The sequence below is a fragment of the Vollenhovia emeryi genome, unplaced genomic scaffold, assembly GCF_000949405.1.
Source record: "Vollenhovia emeryi isolate VEMERY1.0 unplaced genomic scaffold, V.emery_V1.0 DF939172.1, whole genome shotgun sequence".
In the NCBI taxonomy this organism is placed as follows: domain Eukaryota; kingdom Metazoa; phylum Arthropoda; class Insecta; order Hymenoptera; family Formicidae; genus Vollenhovia; species Vollenhovia emeryi.
In genome coordinates this window covers 1279535-1300404 of record NW_011967194.1, presented here as the reverse complement: position 1 = coordinate 1300404, position 20870 = coordinate 1279535, and the positions used below count along the sequence as shown (strand labels likewise).

At 43.1% G+C, this 20870-nt stretch overlaps 2 protein-coding genes across 3 annotated transcripts in view; one reads left to right on the top strand and one right to left on the bottom strand.

Moving 5' to 3' along the window:
• The window catches only part of LOC105563775 (inactive dipeptidyl peptidase 10), a 67130-nt gene extending 54670 nt beyond the window's left edge, over nt 1-12460 (top strand). Inside the window, exons 3-13 of one of the 2 annotated variants that reach the window (XM_012015677.1) lie at nt 3454-3560; nt 3816-4014; nt 7681-7755; nt 7993-8045; nt 8270-8821; nt 8980-9298; nt 9593-9771; nt 9860-10082; nt 10160-10604; nt 10708-10913; nt 10992-12460. In XM_012015677.1, coding sequence (XP_011871067.1) covers nt 3454-3560; nt 3816-4014; nt 7681-7755; nt 7993-8045; nt 8270-8821; nt 8980-9298; nt 9593-9771; nt 9860-10082; nt 10160-10604; nt 10708-10913; nt 10992-11093 — 2460 coding nt within the window. In that variant the 3' untranslated portion in view covers nt 11094-12460. Of the gene's footprint in view, nt 1-3451; nt 3561-3815; nt 4015-7680; nt 7756-7992; nt 8046-8269; nt 8822-8979; nt 9299-9592; nt 9772-9859; nt 10083-10159; nt 10605-10707; nt 10914-10991 lie in introns of both variants that reach the window. The other variant, XM_012015678.1, reaches the window with a different exon arrangement.
• A 3852-nt stretch (nt 12461-16312) lies between these two features.
• LOC105563777 (meiotic recombination protein SPO11) overlaps nt 16313-20870 on the bottom strand; it is a 41505-nt gene continuing 36947 nt past the window's right edge. Inside the window, exons 3-6 of the mRNA XM_012015679.1 lie at nt 18379-18499; nt 17748-18241; nt 17285-17639; nt 16313-17066 (exon numbers count right to left, since the gene is read on the bottom strand). Coding sequence (XP_011871069.1) covers nt 16769-17066; nt 17285-17639; nt 17748-18241; nt 18379-18494 — 1263 coding nt within the window. The 5' untranslated portion in view covers nt 18495-18499 and the 3' untranslated portion in view covers nt 16313-16768. The remainder of the gene's footprint in view (nt 17067-17284; nt 17640-17747; nt 18242-18378; nt 18500-20870) is intronic.

Below are 20870 nucleotides of genomic sequence, written 5' to 3'. Positions count from 1 at the left end.
AAAAACGTTAGAAACCAGCTCCAATATCGTTCGTCATCCAAGACTACCTCGACCTTTTCTTACGCTTGCGACACGATTATTATGTCGCAATCACGTATGTATATATATTGTACGACCCTTACATAGAAAGTCTGCATCAAAATTGTTAACGCATTCATACAGCGAGCAATTTATAGCCCGAGCCGTCCGCTCCGATTTCGCATCGCGGAATAATATTTCAAGTATGAAACTTGCGCGGGGGTGATAAAAATTGAATGTTCTACCTCCGCCGCTTGCGTTATTGCCGTATAAAGCGGCGCGTGAATCTTCGCGAAATAATGTCTGCACCGTGCAACACCTCGCAATGTAGATATCAACTCGCAAAGTCCGATGCTGTCGCGTTACGGGGGTAGGGGGGGGGGGATGGCGAATTTATGGCCACCCTGTGTATCTCGTGCGGCACACGTGCACGCGACGCGGTGCGTTTTGAATTCAAAGAGGTGGCGAATCGATCAAGGGGTGGGAAGAAAAGTGCGAGGGAGGAAATGGCGAATCGTTCGAACGAGACATCGGCGATTATTTATCGCGATAAACAGGTCGAGTCGTCCACAAGCGATTACCGCGCGGCATAACGTCAGCCAATCGACGGCGGCGGTCGATCGTTTGTCTCGTTCGGAGCAACATCATTATCGGCGATATTCGAGATAAAACGGGGATTATTTAGAGGAGATAAATCGTTTTAAACTATCTCTCACAGGCCGGGATCCCTTGCATCGCTAATGGCGCGTAGTCAAGAGAAAAAGAGAGAGAAAGAGAGAGAGCGAGAGAGAGAGAGAGAAACGGCACTCTCTTACGTTTATTTTCCAAACACCGAGGCTAACGTTTATTTCGAGCAACAGGACGCAGTTATGACATTTGTGTGGCACAACCGAGACTACTTTGTTACATCGCGAGCTATACAAATGTTAACACGCAGGTGCAAAAAATAGTTATCACGGTTGTATCAATTTTTGAATTAACCCTTTGAAGCATGCTGGTAACCCACGTTACCACCTCAGCTCCTTTACTTTTCGGCCATTTAATTTCTAGTTAACGCATTTAGGTTGGGTTTTTTGCATTTTTCGAGTATCTTAGCAATAAATAAACATTAAAAAAGTGTTATAAATAAATAAATATGAAACAGTAATTTTTTCGAAAAAATTCATTATCTACCAAGTTTTTTAAGATTATTTCTTCGTACAAGCTTCGTACAAAGGGCTTTTCGGGGCCGATAACGGATTCGTAGTCAGCGACCCCAAAAACCCTCGTATACAAAGTTTCACAAGAAATGGTTCAATAAAAAAGATGTAGGCTTGAAAGGGTTAAACGACTGTTGTTACAGAATCGATTGGGAAAATCTCAATGTGTAGCTTAATTATTCGCGTGAAGCAGGCGTTCGTCGACTCATTCCTCTTGAGAAACGACAACGCACGCCCGATCTCCGAAAGCACCGAAGACAAATGTCGCTTCTCGCGTTTGCCTAAAGCGAGGGCAAATTCGCGTGCGGGAACACGTGCGGGGCGGTTCTAACAGGTACATAACGACCCGCACACCGTATAGCTGACGCCTCCTACGAAATCCGGCGCGACTCATCTGTATTACATGACCCGCACGTGTTATCCGGTCCGGTGCCGGTGAACAGGAGGACGACTATACAAGCGCTGGACATAACTCGTATGCAATATGCATAACGCAGCCGGTGACGTAGTCCGTGAGAGCGACCGAAAACCGCGATATTCTTGACGGCGGCACGATCGAACGTCGCGACCCCAAAAACGCTTTTATGATCTACGAGAATAAAACCCGTTCCTGTAAACGGCAAGACGATATTTTCGCGAGGAACGTCTCTCTCTCGTTAGATGAATAACGGGCGCGTTAATTCTTTAACAAGGGATCGAGCGAGAGAGGTCGATAGTACGTCGCGACTAAACGTCGCGCGCATTTTCATTACGACGGAGATCGTACCGTGATTTTATTGTGAAGAAAAATTCCCCTGGAAGCTTTAGCGCGAATTTCGAAGTCCGATAAGGCCGGGCGAGTTTCGCGAGTAGTAAGGGAGGTCTGAACAAATGGTTTTCTCAAAAGAAATTACGTCGAGTCGGAAAAAAGCTGTACGCGGGCTTACATCGGCGGGCGCGCGAAATGGAGTCTCTCTTCCCTTCTTGCTTCCTTTCTTTCTCGGCGAATTATCCCGGAGTACATATACGGCTTTTTCGGCTTTTACTTACTCGAATCACACGATCCGGCGTTTCGTATATTATTCCGCGCTCTCCACCCGAAAACGACGGTCAAATTATATCTAGATTGATGAAAAATTCAAAGCGCAATCAAATATGAAAGATAGCGTTACTAAATAATTGTCTCACCTAAATGTTGCAATCAAAACAATACTTAATAATTCCCATTTCCGACCGCTCCATTTTAGACGGATAATTGACTCAAAACATGTGCCTCGATAAATGGCCCCGGTACAATTGTGAATCGTTAATTGCGGGAGATAATTAGTCGCCTGAATTGATACTTGCTAATTGTGATTATCGTAGAAAATGATCGCCAATTCTGAGATATAGTGCGGCAATATGCGAATGGCGAAACGATGCATACGCACGCAACGACAAGTTGTATGCCGTATGAAGAATGAGCGACGAACGCCACGTGTGGACGAAAATGTCGCGAAATATTTAATTTATTATGAAATGAATGCACGCCGGACACACCGTTCCCCTTGCGCATTTCAAATTAATTTCGATATAAATATAAGCTACTGCAGCGCATTAAATCCAATTTATTTCAACAATAAAACTTATCTTCTTTTTAATGAAGGAGGAATATTTACGTAAATTAATTTACTGTCGGTCCCAAATTTCATGTCCCGATAGCGGCGAAATTGTGTAATTTTAATAAATGAAGAAAATGAAATTGAAATACCGCGGGAATGTGTGACGACGCGTTTCTTTCTTAATATATTAAAATCGCACGTGATTTCGCTCCAAAATGAAAAAAATTGTAGGGCAATAATGAAAATGTCATTTTCATTTACTATGATACAATACGTATTCTATATATGTGTACGTGTACAATTTATCTTTATAATACGTTGTCTCTTAAAATATTATACGTGTGTGGTTATGATATTACCTCTCCATATACATTGTTTTATGCATATACACGTGTGCATCTTTTACATGTATATTTACGAGTGAAATACTTTGGAGATGTGTAGATACTCCACAGAATCTTTAGAGTGAAGTTGATCGCTCGTTTTCCATTGTTATTAAATCTTCCTAATTATCCTCTGGACCTCTCTCTCTCTCTCTCTCTCTCTATTCATATAATCTGCATGCTCTCTTGTATCAATCCGCTTCTGCACTATAGCTTACCGATCGATCTCACGGATCAACCGATAATTACGTACGACGTTGTCTTCTTCCACAGGATTTAACGTACGGGGATGGCGGCCACAACTGGCGGAGCATAATTTTCTCACTACTAGTCATCGGTTTCGTTATCGCTGGCATCGTCACGGCAATTTATCTCCTCGGGTGAGTTCGCGTCGCTTGCTCTCTTTGTTTCCCTTTTATTTTAACTTTCAGTAATCTGTTCCTCGCAATTCGTTCAGATACGTAAGAAAAGAGGAGAGAAGAAGATAAAACTCTTTTTCGCTGATAACACAAGATACATTAATCTTAAGTGCTGTATCTTTTATAGTCAAGGCTAACAAATAGTTTCGATCCGTTTTTTGGAAGTGTTTGAAAAAGCTCGTACTTAAAGTTTTCCCTTTGATTTGATGATTACAGGTACGTCGACGAGCTTCTGTACTGGAGTGGCAGGCGTCTTACGTTAGACGAGTGCCTTCGTGATGACCTGACACCGCACAGGTTGCCACCGACCTGGATAACCCACGAAAAGTTCGTCTACCAAGCCGACGATGGTTCCCTCACCCTCCTGGACACCCGCAACAACGCTGTGACCCTTTTAGTCTCTAATCACACGCTTGTACGTATACATACAGCGTTCTTTGCACTTTGATGTTACTCGCATAACGATAAACTTTGCCAATGACATTATATTCGTCGTAAATTTTGTACAAACAACTGAGATTATGACCTCGTAGCGTGACGATAAGTTTCATCGATTATAAATTTGTCTCGTGACAGAGCCTCCGAAATAAACATCTAAGGATAGACTTGTAATACGATTTAAAAACCAGAAGATGAACTTCTATGTGGTTAAGAATTTTTTCTCGTTTCCATTAAACACTAAATGGTATAAACTGTACAGAATGGATAGATGTAAGGAGAAGAAAATAATTGGAGTTATTTAAGAGAAAGGGGGCTCCGTGGATCGAGGGATTGGAAGAATTATTTATGAAGAAAGAAAGTATTGTTGCGCTCTAACGCGACGGTAAGGGATTAGGAGATTAAAGTCACTTTAAGGATGGGAATTTAAAAGGCGGAGCACAGGAAACTTGAAACCTTCCCGGGGAAACTCGAGAATTATTATTTATTAACAAGCTTGTTAAAAAATCATTAGTATGACTTAACTTTGGTTGCTTGCATTTCGTTCCGATGTTTTATAAACGCGCAATCTTGACGAAAGGAATGATTACGACATAAAATATTCAATATCAAATCTATACTCGTCATTGAATAACTAAATTATAAGCAACGAGTCAATATTTAATCTAAACGTACAAATTTTGGAATCTACAGAGCGCTCAAATTATAATTCGGATTCATGATTTAATTAACTAACGGTGAGTTGTTGCTAATTAGCGTTCTTGACGATAAAACTTCCGCGAGATGATTGCGCAATTGTTAGGCAGTTAATTATGCGGAAACTAATTCCGTTTTTAAATTATACAACAAACGCGCGCGCGCGAAACTCCGTAAGACTTATAGGATGAGATGGCTAATATACAGGGTGTTCTGTAATACCCGCCTCACCTCTTATTTACGGATAGAGCGGACTAGACTGACAATGAGTCGAAAAGGTCTCTACCATTTTGCAATTTCGCATAGTTAACGAGTTATTGAATTGTTGCGAAAATTGCAAAATAGTAGTGGACTTTTCGACTCACAATCAGTCTGGCCCACTCTATCCGCAAAGAAGAGGTGAGACGGGTATTACATAACACCCTGTGTATAACTTCAGTAGATTGGGCAAATTTGAAATTTATCATTAATTTGGACTTCTGAATATTCATGACATCTCGTGCCGAATTATTTTTATCGCCGTCAAAATCAAATATTAAATATTAAATGTTATTCGAAGGAGTTGCCGACACACTGCCTAGAGTAAATATATATATATTTACTTAAAGAATAAATTCCATTTATATATATATACGAGTATATATATAGGTTAATTAGTTCGCGTTATATTAAACAAATCCTATTTGGAATGTCATGCCAAATAAAGTCGATTGACACACATTGCGAATGGAAATATTCGAGCGAACGAGTTGCCGAATTTTTGGAAACGGATGCCAAATTCATTCATGACCGGATAATAATCCTCCGCCGGATCCGAGCCACTCGGCCAAGTGCAGACCGTTATTTCCGTCAGATTTCGGCGGAGCCCTAAATCACCAGCCAGGGCAGGAATATCCGCATTAGTGATGCACCGAGGTATCTTAGCTCCCTTGGTATCTAATCCGCCGATACCGAGCTATTGTCGCGCTTATCCAGGATTAATTGGAGACATGACCCCTCGCACTCGCTAGATAATTACGCGCCAACTGCCTAAGTGCAGATATATCCCTACGGCACGTGCAAATGCGAAAATGAAGAAATACGAAAAGGAATTGATCGCGGAAGAGGAGGAAGAAGTAAATATGCGAGCTCTCTCTCTCCCTCTTTTTGCTCGCCACGGGACTAATAGCGGGGTAGACTTATGAACTGTAAAGTTTTCAACGCGTAATCTCTCAGCCAGAGAATAGTTAATAATTTTGAGCCATTTATGATTTAGCTTCTTCATTGTTGCGTAAGCGAGCGTAGGAAAGGCAACAGGCGAATAGGGATAAATGTGTACCACCGAGCTCAAGTGAATAATTGTTCCTGTGCAATAGCTTAAAGTTCCCTCGAGGGGTAAGTTCGTTCGAGGATACAAAAAGACATGTATTTTTTACGCAAAATAGTAAGCTTTATCAGCTTACACTCGCTGCCTTTCGAGCTCTCTCGGTAGATTTGCAATTAAGATAAACAGCGAAACAATGTTCCCGAACGTTTCTCCTATATGGAGAAAATTTTTATAGGATATAGGATATAAGCCGAACCCTTTATCGAAAGTCAGTTTTGTTCCACCGATCGGCAAACTAGCCGAGTGTGCCTCGCGGCGCGTTGCGAAACAAAGACTAGACCGCATATAAAATGGAATCCGGGGCATCCCACGGTTTACCCGGGGCTGCAGGCACGCGCGGGGTAAATATGAGGTATTCTAGATACTGCGATATTGCGCTCCGGGTTCAATGATACCATCTGTATCTCGAGGCATTTCGATTACGATAGATACTAGCTCGGGGCGGGAAGAAGCGACGATTAAACGCGTTCTCGCTTAATCATATCATTTCGAGAATTCTAACGCGTTCCACGAGGAACGAGATGCAACGATGTTGTGATAAAAATTAACGGAAATGTAGGGGAATCGGGAAAAAATGAAAGATGCTTCCATAGCGGGTCCCGACATGGGTAATGAGAGGAAAAAAAGAGAGAAACGAGGAGGGAAGCGGCTTATAACGAGAGAAAGAGAGAGAGGGAGTGATCGATGTCGGTAGCGCGATAAGTATGCGTGCGCAAGAGATCCGATCCACTTAGTCTGGACAGGTTCCAAATCCGCGTTCTTTTTCCCTCTCGGACCGAGAGGCGATGTACATATAGACGAGTGTATACGGCGCATTGATCCGATCTGGCGTCCACCAGGACACGCCGCGTCCGGCTTGTCCCGGCGCTCTTTCAGATACGAGTATCGACTACCAGCCGCGATATTCGTGTAATATCTATTCGCACGACGCTACCACGACTTGAGCTCGAAGGTAAACGCGACGAGCCTGCAACGCCACCAATCTCAATAAAACCAATTATAATTGCAAACGATCATTGCAAACCTATTAAACTTTGGAAACGAGATAAAATTACCCCGCGGTTTAAAAAAGGAAAAAACACGAAGCGGAGGCGAGCTCGAGTCAGAACGCAGGTGTTCGTGCGCGATGTATGTTAATAATAAAACAACTCCTCTTTTATGTATGTATGTACATATGAGAACATTTTATCTCTTAATTTAGATCCGTTTTTTTCAACATTTAAATCGCAAGTAGAATAAGTTTTACAAAAACGTGGATATTGGATATTAAACATTAATTTCAAAGAAATCTCTCTCTCTCTTTTAAATCGTCATTTAAAAATGACGATTTACAAGATATATAAATCAAATACAATCTGCGTGCATAGGAAATTATTGATATTGCACCAGAACGAAAATTCATCTGTATATGTGTGTGAACGGATTAAAAGATTGAAAAGATATTTTTCGCGACAAGATAAAAGCATTCTTTTAAAGATAAAGCTTTTAACGGCAATTGACTCTCAAACTTAATTGTAACATTGAGACCGGATTCTGCTCGAGATCGCACAGAAAGTAATCTTTATTAAATGTTGCTTTCAGAGACAACTGAACGTTCAGGGCTACGAATGCAGCTCCGACCTACGTTATGTATTGTTCAAGCACAATGTCAAGCCGGTAAGTAGCTTAAACGCGCGGAAGTCTCTCGGGGAAAGTTTTTCGCGCGGCAGCTGCATCCTAACTTCCTGATCCGTCGCTTATCGATAACGCTCGGACGTGTGATACGACGCGGCGCAATTTAGTTGCAGTTATCTGTCGATTATCGCTATCGAAAACACATTCGCCTCTTGCACGAGCTCTCTTTTTTCCGATCCTTGTCTATTTCGTATGATACAGATGTCGATGATTTTGCAGGTCTTCCGGAACACCTTCACCGCACTTTACACCGTTTACGATGTCACGAACGAGTAAGTGTATTTAAACAATCGACATAAATATATGAATATTAATTTATGAATTTTTGTTCCCTCTTTCTTTCTCTCGTTTATTTGAATCCTTCAATTGCTGTTCTTTGCATCGAATGCGCCTCTAAGAATATACTTGGGTTAAAAGAAACAGAGCGGGATACAAACTGAAATCACTAAATGTAACTTGAATTGTACATTCGTCTTTACGATCCTTTATTTGCCAGCCATCATACACCCCTTCGCCTACAAGGATCGATACTCAGGCATCAGACGCGATTGCAATATGCGACCTGGTTGGGCAACACGACCAGTATCCTGTTGATCTCCGAGAACGACATTTTTCTTAGACTGGGGCCCACCTCGACGGAGGACACCCGCTTGACCGACACGGGCGTACCTGAAGTGATCTACAACGGCGTGCCAGACTGGTTGTATCAGGAGGAGGTGCTACCGAAACCGCAAGCGATCTGGCCGAGTCCAGACGGCACGCATATCCTCTATGCCACGTTCAATGACACCAAAGTGAGCGCGTTGGAGTTCCCTTGGTTCAATACGCCGGGTCAAGACGGAACCGGTCCGAATCCCCGGGGTGCGTCCAAATCTTTTCCACCTTCAAGATCAGTCAGGTACCCGAGACCCGGTTGGCCCAATCCGGAGGTCGAACTATGGGTAATGGAACTTGGGAACGTGAGCTCGACAAATTACAACAGTAGCACCGGGAACGTCACGTGGCCCACTAAAATGAGACTGAAACCGCCGCTGTTCTTGGACGGACAGTACGTGAAATTATTGAAGAATTCTTGTTCCCTAATGCGAAATAATAATTTCTAAAGAACGTCAACTTAGTATTACACGATTGTACGACAGCATAAGACATTGCCACGCTCGTTGACGACTCGATGTTAACGAGATTCGTTCTCGCGGATATTTTCAGAGATTACTATCTGATATCGGCCGGCTGGGTTGGCGAAGACGCTTCGCAGATCGCCGTCGTTTGGATGACAAGGATGCAAAATCTATCCATGGTGTCGGCTTGCCGCGCTCCCACGTGGGAATGTGAGGAGACCCACTCGGAACGGGCGCCCGAAGGACTGTGGCTGGATGCCCAACCGCATCCTCTCTTCGCTCCGGACGGCGACAGCTTCCTGCTGTTGGCCACGGTGCAGGAGGGTGACAAGGAACATTTCACGCATATAAAACACGTCACACTCACGCAACAAAGAATAGCGGTGCTTTCCCATGGTCGTTACGAGGTGAGCAGCTTTTAGAATCGATATATCGTAAGTCATAAAGACTCACTTTAGACGACGATTATTATTTTATGTGCCATACAGTATAAAAAAAAGTTTTCAAACTCAGGATATACGCGTTTATCGAAGTACATGGCATGTGTACTATAAAACTGTAAATTGAATTCCACTCTGAAATCTAATTGCGAATTATTGTAGACTTGTAAAGAATAATGTATAAAATATAGCGATAGAAAATAACGTAAGAGTAAAGGAGAGAGGAAGAAAATTTAATCGCACGAGTGCTCTCTGAAACAGGTGAGCGAGATCTTGGCGTGGGACACCAAGGCGCATCTCGTGTACTATCTAGGCACCAGAGAGAAGATACCTGGCCAGAGACATCTCTACGTGGTACGCGACCCCGCCGCGGACGATCCGCGTCACTTCGAGCCACTGTGCGTGACATGTGACCTCGGAGACGTTCTTTGGAGCAGTAGGCAAGTTTTATGAGAAAGAAAAATAGACCGATGTATAATTGATTCTCGGTTGTGTTAAGTTAACGAGCGAATTTTTCGGACGCTGCAGGTTCTATTACACGAATTGCACACACTTCGGTGCTTCGGTCAGTCCGTCGGTGAACAACGACACGCAGGGTTACTACGTACTGTACTGCGAGGGTCCCGGCCTGCCACTTGCCGGCGTGCATATGATGTCGACGCATAAGATGATACGCGTGCTGTACGACACGAGGCTTCAACGCGCGGAAAAGTTGTCAGAGCTGGCACTGCCTACCAGGCGAAACTTCGAGGTGGGCGTTTAAAGTTGTCCCGATTCCGTCTCAATCTCGATTGACCTTAAATTGACGGTACAACTGGAAATTGGCAGGTGCCGCTACCTCAAGGCTGGCGGGCTCAAGTGCAACTGCTGTTGCCCCCCTCGTGGCGGGAGGAGCTCAGGGACGCGGCGTTTCCCGTGCTCGTCGAGGTGAACGGCCGTCCCGGCAGCGAGGCCGTCACGGACAAGTTCCGAATAGATTGGGGAACGTATATGTCGAGTCACAACGACGTGGTCTACGTGAGACTGGACGTACGCGGCGCCCGTGGTCAGGGAAAGAAGGATCTCTTCAGGAAGATAGGCGGCGTCGAGGTGCAGGATCAGCTCACCGTGCTGCGACACCTTTTGAAGACGCACAAGTATCTCGACGTCACCAGAGTCGGCGTATGGGGATGGGGTTACGGTGGATACGTCACCGCTATGGTCCTCGGTAGCCAGGAGAATGTTTTCAAGTGCGGCGTCGCGGTGAATCCAATCGCCGACTGGACGTACTACAGTAAGCGCACAAATTTGGCAAAAAGCGCGTTCCGATTCTTTTCCCTCCGCTCGAAATACCTCGTCGACGCAGTACTAACCGATCCCTTTCGTCAATTCCACAGATTCCGCGTTTACGGAACGAGTCCTCGGTGCCCCAATTGAGAACTACAAGAGCTACGTGGAGGCTGATCTCACGCAACGGGCGAGATTGGTGCCCAGTCACAGCCTTTATCTTCTTCATGGCCTAGCCGACCTCACAGCGCCTTACACGCACGGCGTTGCCTTCGCCAAGGCTTTGTCCGAAGCGGGAGTCATCTTTAGATATCAGGTGAGAAAACGAGAACGAGCGCCGCAGAGGTGCGTCGAACAATACTCGAGCTAATTGCCGCTTGCTTTTGCGAAACAGAGTTACGCGAACGAAGATCACGCCCTGACGGGTGTGCTCGAACACGCTTATCGTTCCATGGAGGACTTCCTCGCCGAGTGCCTCGCCCTGGATGCCTCCTAGTGCCTCAAGCCGAAGAATCCTTTGTTGTCTCTAGTGCGTCTATTTCCGATACACCCAGAACGGACGTTAATACGGAGACTCGTCCTCGAGGTCGCGGCAATTACACTCGTAAACGGGATGAGGTCCTCGTTTAGAGCCTGAATCGCGATATAAGTCAGGCCGCTAGTTGGGAAAAGAGCGAGAACAATCGTTTATCCGAGAAGACGACGAAAAGGGGAAACGCCGTTTGACGCGCGTACGTACGAGTTTATGCGGCAAAGAGACGAAGATTGATAGAAAGAACTGAAAAACCGTGAGAGTAAAGTGGCATTTGTAGCAATATCGTTATGATGTATATCATTTGCCTAAAGATTCCTTTACGAGGAAACCACTCACTTTTCTCTCTGGAAGCGCATCTAGCGATACGTGTGTCGCCGGGCCGCGAGAGAATCCAGAAATCACGAAGGATAACCGACCGAAACGAGGAGCGACGGATCGCCTTGACAGAATTTTTGTACATCATCGAACGGCGCCGCTCGCGTTTCCCGCGCAAATTTAATACGTTGACGATTGCACGTCGTGAATTTTCACCGGACAACGCGGAGCGGCTTGTTCGACGCACGCGTTGCGAAAGTACCGAAGGCACAGACGCGCGTACATGCCATGAAATCGATATCGGACGAGTTTCGAGAAAAACGGACGATGAAGACGAGGCGCATGTTCGAGGGCGCAGACCGAATTACTGTACACGCGGAGCTTATCGACGGCTTTTGCAAATCCGCGTCGTTCGCGTAGCGCCATCGGGACAACATTGTGAAACCGACGCCGAGTGTTTGCGAGCTCGTCATTAACGTCTTGCTGTGTTCCAAGTCCCAAAGGCGCTCACGTAGGAAAGGCCTGAGATTTCGTAGCGAGCGACTAAAGGCGAGATTAATACGGATTATATAACGTACTTCAACGTACAGAGCTTATTGGGAGTCTGCAAACTTGCACTTTTTATTGTTTCCCACTTTCCAGACGGAATTTATCGAATCACAGCCCTCGAATAACTCGAATGTACGCCTCGATACGAGGGACCGGCTCTGCGGGCTGCGAGCGACGCTTTTACGGCGGCACTGAGAATCCCAGAGGGACCCTAAGGTCTCTCGAATCGAGTTACGTATGTCCAAAGGAAAGAGTTTGCAAGCTTCCGTCTCACACGTTCTCCTTTTTTTTTCTAGCTACGTCACTGGTGCCTCCCCGATTTTAAACGGAGAAAAAGTATCTACGCCTATGCGGTGACGTTCGTCCACAGGCATCGACGTATTATATATTTACCATTATATATAGAATCCGGACGGCTACTGTGAGTTTTGTGTTGTACAGCTTGGCGCCTAGTTCTATGTATCATAATGTTACACGCGTAAGAAGTTGTTCCACACGGATTCTTAGTACTCCCCCCCCCCCATCTCGACCCGCCCCTCCCCCCGTCTCCCTGCCCGTTTGAATTTTGAATATTTGTACATATATATACAACCAGGTGAAGTGTCAAGCTCCTTCGACGAGGTCCCGCGCCGATGCCTGCAGAAATCGCGAGTGATCCGTAGATAGCGAGGAGCGATATCACTTGTTTTTAAATATAATCGATTTTCGACAAGATTTACGAAAATGTGCTTGTCGGTGCACACGTGTGAGCTCGGATCTCGTCGAAAGTGCCGGGTATCAGACTCATTGTATACCTCTTCGAGATACATCGATCGAGCCCGGATGGATGAACGACCGCGCTAAACGGACGATTTACTTACGATCGTCAGGACTAGGCCGTCGATCATCGGTCAGGCGCGATCGGCACGCGACGTCGAGGCTCCCGAGTACTTGCTAGCTGGCCGTTCTCTCAGGTGGAACAGTGGAAGACGAGATATGGCGGGACATCGTACGCTTATTGTCACATATAACCGATTTCGCTGCTCCACTATTGCAAAAGCGAACACCCGGGAACCTTATGAACGCGACGTCGTCGAAGAATAACAGGGCTCGTAAACGTCTCGGAAATATCTGCGGCAGCGTCCACGTTTCCGCGATACGTTTTGCATACATTACCGAAATCGGAACGCGACAGTTTCGAGAATTATCGCCTTTACGCGTCCCTTGCGCGCTGCAGGGACGAGTTGTTTAATTTATAATTCTATTAATTTTTTTTTTACTTATTTAGCATATTAGAATATTCATAGACAATTTTACTATAAATTGAGACAATACCTCGATTATCTGAATTGCATCACAGAGTACCCTTTCGAACTAATGAACGTAAAATAGTTTCGCTATGAAAATTTGATTCGATCGCAGATAACGTTCGAGACCATATATGTCAATACATTTCTAGTTCGAAAATAAAATAATTTATGAGCCCGAATGTTAATTACAGAAGAGGCGTGCTCAGATGAGGAAGTGGCGCGCGTCGCCATGTGTATGCTGCACGTACCAGCAGCCCTTAAATGCCGACAATCAAGGCTAGTGCAAGTAATCAAACGATAATAAATAGAAACGGAGAGAAGAGAAAATTAACTTAATAATTTTAATGAATTAAATACTCGTGAATGATCGCTATGGTTCGGGCGTATTGTGAACCGCTACGAGGTCTAGTATTGCCAAACTATCGCGACCGAGGAGACTTCGCGAGAGCGATTTTTGCGAGGATAAAAGTATTATAGATGCGAAGGGTCGTTAGGTCGAGATGATGCGCCCGCTGTCGACTGTAGAAAGTACAAAGATGTAACGCGTAATGGAGGCTTCGAAAAATTATCCCCGTCGAATGGATTCGTCACTTGCAATTAGAGAGGATTCGCTCCAATTTCCCTTCGCCCTCATTCGATGTTAAACATTGAAAATCGTACGGCTGCAATGAATCTTCCGAACTTAAATTAACGTGCGACGTTACAATACAATACGCGACAAGCGTTAGGTTTAACCGGATTCCTCCATTTCGCGATAAATGAATGGTCGTTTGTAGTGAAACAAAATGTTCGTTGTCAACAATATCGCTTCCATTTATTCCCGAATAAATATAACGCGAGCGATCGAAACGCGAATTGTTCGATCCCGAGAAGCGGGGGAGAGAGAGAGAGTGTGTGTGTGTGTGTGTGACTGATCGATCGATTGGAGTCTGAAATGCGAGTGAGGTATAGGGGAAAAAATAGATGGGGAGGGGGAGAAGGAGTAATAATGGTAGAGCGAATGAGAGCGAGAGAATGTGTGCGTGTATAAATCACAATCAATTATTAAATATAATAACGGCAGAAAGTGAGGCAAATCGTTAAACGTAAGCATAGGGCATCGGAAAAAAAGATTATCACGAAGGCAGGCACGCAACACACGAGCATGCGAATTATGAAATTAATCGCAACAAAGAAACCTTGGTAGCAGCGCATAAGGGTATCTATAGCTTTTGGTAACGTATTATCGCCGCTAAAAAGAAAAAAAAACGTAAAAGACAATGAAAACTACACTCGTATGGGCATACATGAAGGTACACGCAAATACACACATATACACGCAATATATTAAAAGAAACAGATAACTTTCTCACGCGAAAGTCAATATAAGGATTGGGCCCGTGCGAACGCATGAATAAATTGAAGTGAATCAAGTACACTCGTCGCATGTGGTCGAGCGATACGTCGGAACAATCGTCAAACAAAACGCGTTGATTAAACTCGGCAGTTTAGATTTTTGAAAATCTGTTATATGTATATACACTCACTGATTTCTCACAGAGAAAATAACTTTACGATTCTTTATCCGTGAGAATCTGTGATGTTGAGAGAGATGAATTTCAGATAATTTATAAATTTGTCTCTTTTTCTCTACACTCGAATGGGATGGGCAGAAAAATTGTTAAAATTTTTTCATCGTTTGACGATCAGTGACAGCTAGCGACTGAGAGTCTACAAATTGACCTCTTGAAGATGAGCGACGCTCTTTTTCAACGATTTGTAGCACTCCAAACGCGTCTGTGCCCGCTCGGTGTGTCCGGCAAAGGTACAGAGTCTCGAAAGATTGTTTTTTATATCCATTTCATCGAAATGCCCGATACACGTTCCGTGAGAATCAGTGGTGTCGGGCTGCTCGATCGATATTCGCCTTCGATTCGTAGCGCGGAACGGGCACGGAAAGTTATTTCTACTCGATTTTTGGCGATATTCGCACGGACCTACACCGAAAACACCCACGAAATCGGCCAATCAGTGGCATATACCGACGGTAATGTCGAAAAAAAAAGCGATAGATCTCCAGGAGCTACAATGCGGATTGGTTAATTTGTACTTTTGATTTTTTTAGGAATATTTTTAGCGGAAGAGAAGGTAACTTTATAAATTATTTCAAAGAATCTCACTGTTGAATTTACGCGCTTAATAGAAAGCAGAAATATAATATTATTTCAAAATTTACAATAGTTCGCAGTCTAATCGTGATTTAATAATAATATATTGCAATTTATTCGAAGATACTATCAAATCTTTTGTTGTGGAACGACAGATTGACAAAAGAGCGCGGAGATCTAACTCGATCGAATTTTCGAAAGCGAGTGCAGTTAACTTCGTTTGTGGTTTCATAACGTGGCGCCGCCGATTTCGCGGATGTCATCCAAGTTACCTTCTACGTAACATCCACGAAATAATCATGTTATTAAGATTCTGCGTTTTTTAATATCAGCGAAGCTCGGCCCGGACATCGGGTGGATAAAGTGTTTTCAATAAACTGTTACATTATCTGAAGTATTCTTAATTCTTCCTCGACATTGCATCTTTGACGGATGACATTTGGCAGCGCATAATATTCAAGACGTCGAGACGTTACAGCAGACTTGAGAAATCATGGTTTCTCGTCGAACAAGGAAAAGGAAACGTATAATTTTCTCAAATAATTTAAAGCAAGTGAACGGAATCATCAATTGTTCGGAGAATCGGTAAATATAGTTTTATTGAAGTATCCTCTCTACGCGGAGAGAATTTTTCTTCAAATTTATCCCGAAAATCATGTAACCGTGGGACAACAGGGCATTGCAAAGAATTTTATGAGAGTTTTATTGAAATTTAACCACACACTCTACTAGTAATATTATACTTGGTATACATTTCATTAGTAGAATGTACGGTAAAATTTCAAACAACTCTCATACAGCTCTTGAAAATGCCACGTTGTCCCACGATTACATGATTTTCAGGGTACAATTTAAGAGAAAATTCCCCCCCCCCCCCGTGTATAGTGTAGCGTTATTTGAAGGGCGCTCGCAAAATTTTATTTTTCAAGGCTGCACGGACATCCATACCAGACACGTTCGAAAAGTCTTCGCGAGATAGAAACAACGACAGACTTGATTCAATCCCTCATCCCATCGAGACGGTCATCCAACAGTAGTGTTATATATCTGGGCTCGTTTCATAAAAGTCCGCAGCTTATAACGTTGGAGGATAACAACGAAAGTTTCTCCGAAAAAGTTGTTCAACCGGAAGCATGGATTGCACAACGCCAAAAAGAACGAAAAGTCATTTGAAGTAATATAGTACATATTTGTATTATGTTATAAAACCGCCAACCAAAATTCTTTTTTTCTTATATTTCCTTTGATTGAGAACATAATGGCAGTCCTATAGACTTAATTCCAACTATTTTCTTACTAAATGTTTCGAAAAATCTTGTTAACTATGTCTTACGCTTTAAATATAATCTTTGCGACGTACTTTATTAGACAAATACATTGCCGTAAGACTGTTTGGGAAGGAGGACAGCGCCTCTATTTCTGCCTTGCCCTTCTGCAATATATTCAGCTGCTTCGACATATCTTCGTTTACGTAATTCCGGGCTTCGATGGTTCTCAATTTTGCAAGATCAGCTCTGGTGAGCGGAATTGTTTTCACTCCTAACGGAATCAGTTCCGAGGGGTGGATTCCAAGCCAACGTGCATTAGGACAAGCCAAGGTCTCGTTTTCTCTATAGAGGGACGATGAACCGAAACTGCGGAAATCCAGCGTAAGAGAAATGTAGAAATTGAATGTTTTTCGCATAAAAGTTAAACCAATACGTAATTGTGTAAAATTGTGTAAATTACGTCTCCACTTTTTGTATTGTGGAAAATTGTGATAAAACGCAAAAATTTGAAAATTTATATTCTCTTGCTTTGATATATGAAAAATGTCTGATACAGAACGACGAAGCAATTTTGGCTGAATTACCGATAAATTAACATAATGTCTATGCCGAAGGGATCCGCGTCTACGACGATGTAAATCGGTAAGTCCATCTTCTCGGATAGTATTTTCACCAGCATCCTCGTACCTACATCCGGATAACCCTTTCCCGTCACTAAAATGCAACTTAGGGCGCGAGGACAATTTTCCTCGAGCAATTTTTGAAAGATCGCGTCCTTCTCAATGACCAAGACAAAATTGGCTTTCACACGAATGGAAATTATTTTTGAAATAATTTGCGGAATCTGCACGCCACCCGGTATCGTACAGTCAATGACTTGATCGTCTAGCGTGATGGTCATGTTTCCTGCCACCAATCCTTTAGCCGTTGCCAGCAATCCTGGAAGAACTTCCAGTTATCGACTTTTGTTTCATATTCTTCATCTTTTTAGTATTTGTTATTACATCGCATCAAGGTGTACTTTTAATTGATATTAAGTAAACTTACCCAAATCCCACGGCGCGCATTTTAGTAAATTAGCGACCTCATTTAATGCACGATCGACGTACGTTTGATCAGGTACCAAATAACTCGTTGTCGTCTTAGTCTTCAGATCGTAATAAAACGAGCGTCTGGTCTTGGTTGTGTTTGATATCAGCAAACGGTGAGCCTCGGCCATTATTACTACCATTAAGACAAATTTATTTCTGCTCCTTGTCATCGCGAAATCGACAGTTTTCCGTTTTGTTTTTTCCGAATTTTGAGAAGTATCTTCATTATCTGCATCTTTCTCTTGGGCAAAATCGGATAAGTGATCGGAAGAAGACGTTGATGTCTGTTGAGAATGAGCTGAGCATTCTGAATAAACGTTCTTTTTGCGTGTGTCGGATTTCAAACGAATATTTTGACCGCTAAAATATGATATAGACGGTGCCCGTTCCCTAGATATTTGTTCTATTATTTTCAGCGTAGCAGCTTCAATGCGCGTGATTAAATTCTTCCTGAGAATCATAACGCAAGACATATAAATTAATAGATGCAACGTGAGTTGACATTTAAGTCAACTTACTTGAGAGTAATGAATATATCATAAACGTAGTAAAATATATACCAAGCACATCGGTTCTGAATAATTTACCTCGACTCTTTATTGTCGACTATCGGTATTTCGATATATTTCTCACAAACGCCCAAACATTCTTTGATGGATAATGCGATTGATCGTCGGCAGAATTTTTTGTTTGGATTTGACATTTTGTCTAAATCAAAAAAGATAAATAAACGAATAAATAACGTTTTATATATGTATTTTTCATTATATATTTTTATAATATATAACTCTAATGTTTCTAAAGAATGTTTCTACAAAAAAGTGAGAAAGATGAGAATATGATCAATTAATTATTTATAATTATTATTTATCGGGTATAGTCTTTAAAGACTATTAACCCCTTGTTAAGTTTAGTTCTTCGTTGACTCAACAGATGCCTTCAGCTTGCACAAGGCAGACCTTGTATAGAGACCGTTTCTATCGATGGAACTATTTACAAAAAAGAAATAAATGTATATATAATTTTTCTATTTTCAGAATAAACAATTGGCCGCCAGTTATTCACTGCATTTCTGTTAAATTTATAACTATTTAATGCTACTATCGACTTTGGAATTGCAAAAGACTTGCAGAATTTCTTTTCCAGCAAAGCAATCAAATAATCGCTCTCAAAGAAATAATATATTGTATATTGAGTAACATACAAAATATTTAATATCAATTAATGCGCTCGAATATTCATTTGATGCAATTAATAGGAAACATGTAGCAGATGTACGTTTTGTAACTTACTCGCATGATGATAACGTATTCCATTCATCTTATTACATATACATATTATTGCATATACATGTATCGTGTTACAACAACATTTCGCAAAAAGTTATTTGGTAATTAGTTCCATTGACAAAAAATAAATAAATGATCAGGCAATTAATTTGTACTCCGCCCGCTGTCGTTAATTAGGCGTTTACGTAAAAAGCGACTATTTAACGTCCCACAAATATCGGGCAAACCATGTGCCGGAGCGGTATGAAAAATTGCGACACCGAAAGAAAAGTCATTAGAAAGCTGAATCGAACGGAGAGAGGATCCGGATACGCTTTTCAGCCGCCGTTGAATGTTACGAGAGACGAGTTAAAAGGCGCGTTGGAAGATAAAAATCTACTACCTATCCGAGGCCGACATTCTCACAGCAATAAACATATTAAGTCCCGACCTATGAGGTAAAGTATTGGCCGCGAGGGCTCGCCCGGAGCCGTGACGGGGTAGACATTAATTTTTCTCCCGATCGCCGACATTCATATCGAAGTGGCGAATCTCGAGAGAGGCCCCGGACACCCCGCTGCGCATTTGTGAGCACCGACCATTGAACGGCGCGCTACTGTACGCGCTAAAGACACTTCAGGGACTTATTGTGAGCGCGAAACACACACCCCTTACTGCAAAACGTTGGATTGTAACGAAATTCAGCGTACATTCGCCACTGCTCCAATGGGAAGTCGTCCGGAAGGCGAGCGTGACCGAAATTAGCTATTTCCGAGTTGAAAGATCCATGGTTTTTCTTCAGGAAACCAATTAGATTTGTAAAATAATTACTTTCATACAAATTTGAGAATTGTTCCAATAATATACACACGTACAATGGCCCATCAGTTAAACATGTAGCACATGTTCCAAAATTACGGGCGATTCGTGCGAAAAACTGCTGTGACGAAAATGGAAATAACGAGCATCGAGTAGGGTTCTATGCTACATAAATTTCCCTAATCCGTGGGTTTCAAACGCTTTTGTAAGAGAGGGGGACAATGAATATTAATGAGCAACCATGATATCTAACGTGTGCCGAAATACTTGGGTGCCAACAAACGATCCGACGCAAGTAGAGTTGCTGTATTGGGACCATTTACGATAAATTCGTACAATTCTAGACAAATTACAGAATATCTGTGCATTTGCACTGATGAGCGTCTCCTATACGCACGCGAACAAAAGTGAAACACCACCTTAAAGTTCCGGCCTCTTAGATGCTCATAACGGGATTATTCATGAAAAAATAATGCAGGGCGGCGAGCATGCTCGATTTCGCAAAGACACTCCAAGGCTGCGCTGTTACAAAGGGGGATAGTGTTACATTGTGCAACGAACACAGCGGAGAAACAGCCCTAAGAATGCCCTCTCGGCAGCCCTCAAATAACCCGTATATAAACCAACACGCGCGGTCGGCACGTCCTTAAACTCTCAGTTGGACGATGAAGAATCGCATAGATATTCACGAAAACTCACGCGAATGCGCTCGACCTACCTCGCCAGGGTGACAATCCCTTTTGCGTCCGCGCGCAAACACTGGGTGGAAAACGCCCGCCGGCAAGAACGCTGGACGTAGAAATATTATTCTTTAGCGTGCTACGATGGGAGTATTAGAAACACCCGTACGCGGAGTCTGTCGAATTCTGTGACTTCCGGCTTATCGATTCACAAGAATGGAAATGAAGTCGTCGGGGGGAACAGTCGACTACGAAATTCTGAGTTTCAATACCGCGCTAATCTCCTCGGCTTCAAATATTCCCTTCGATTTG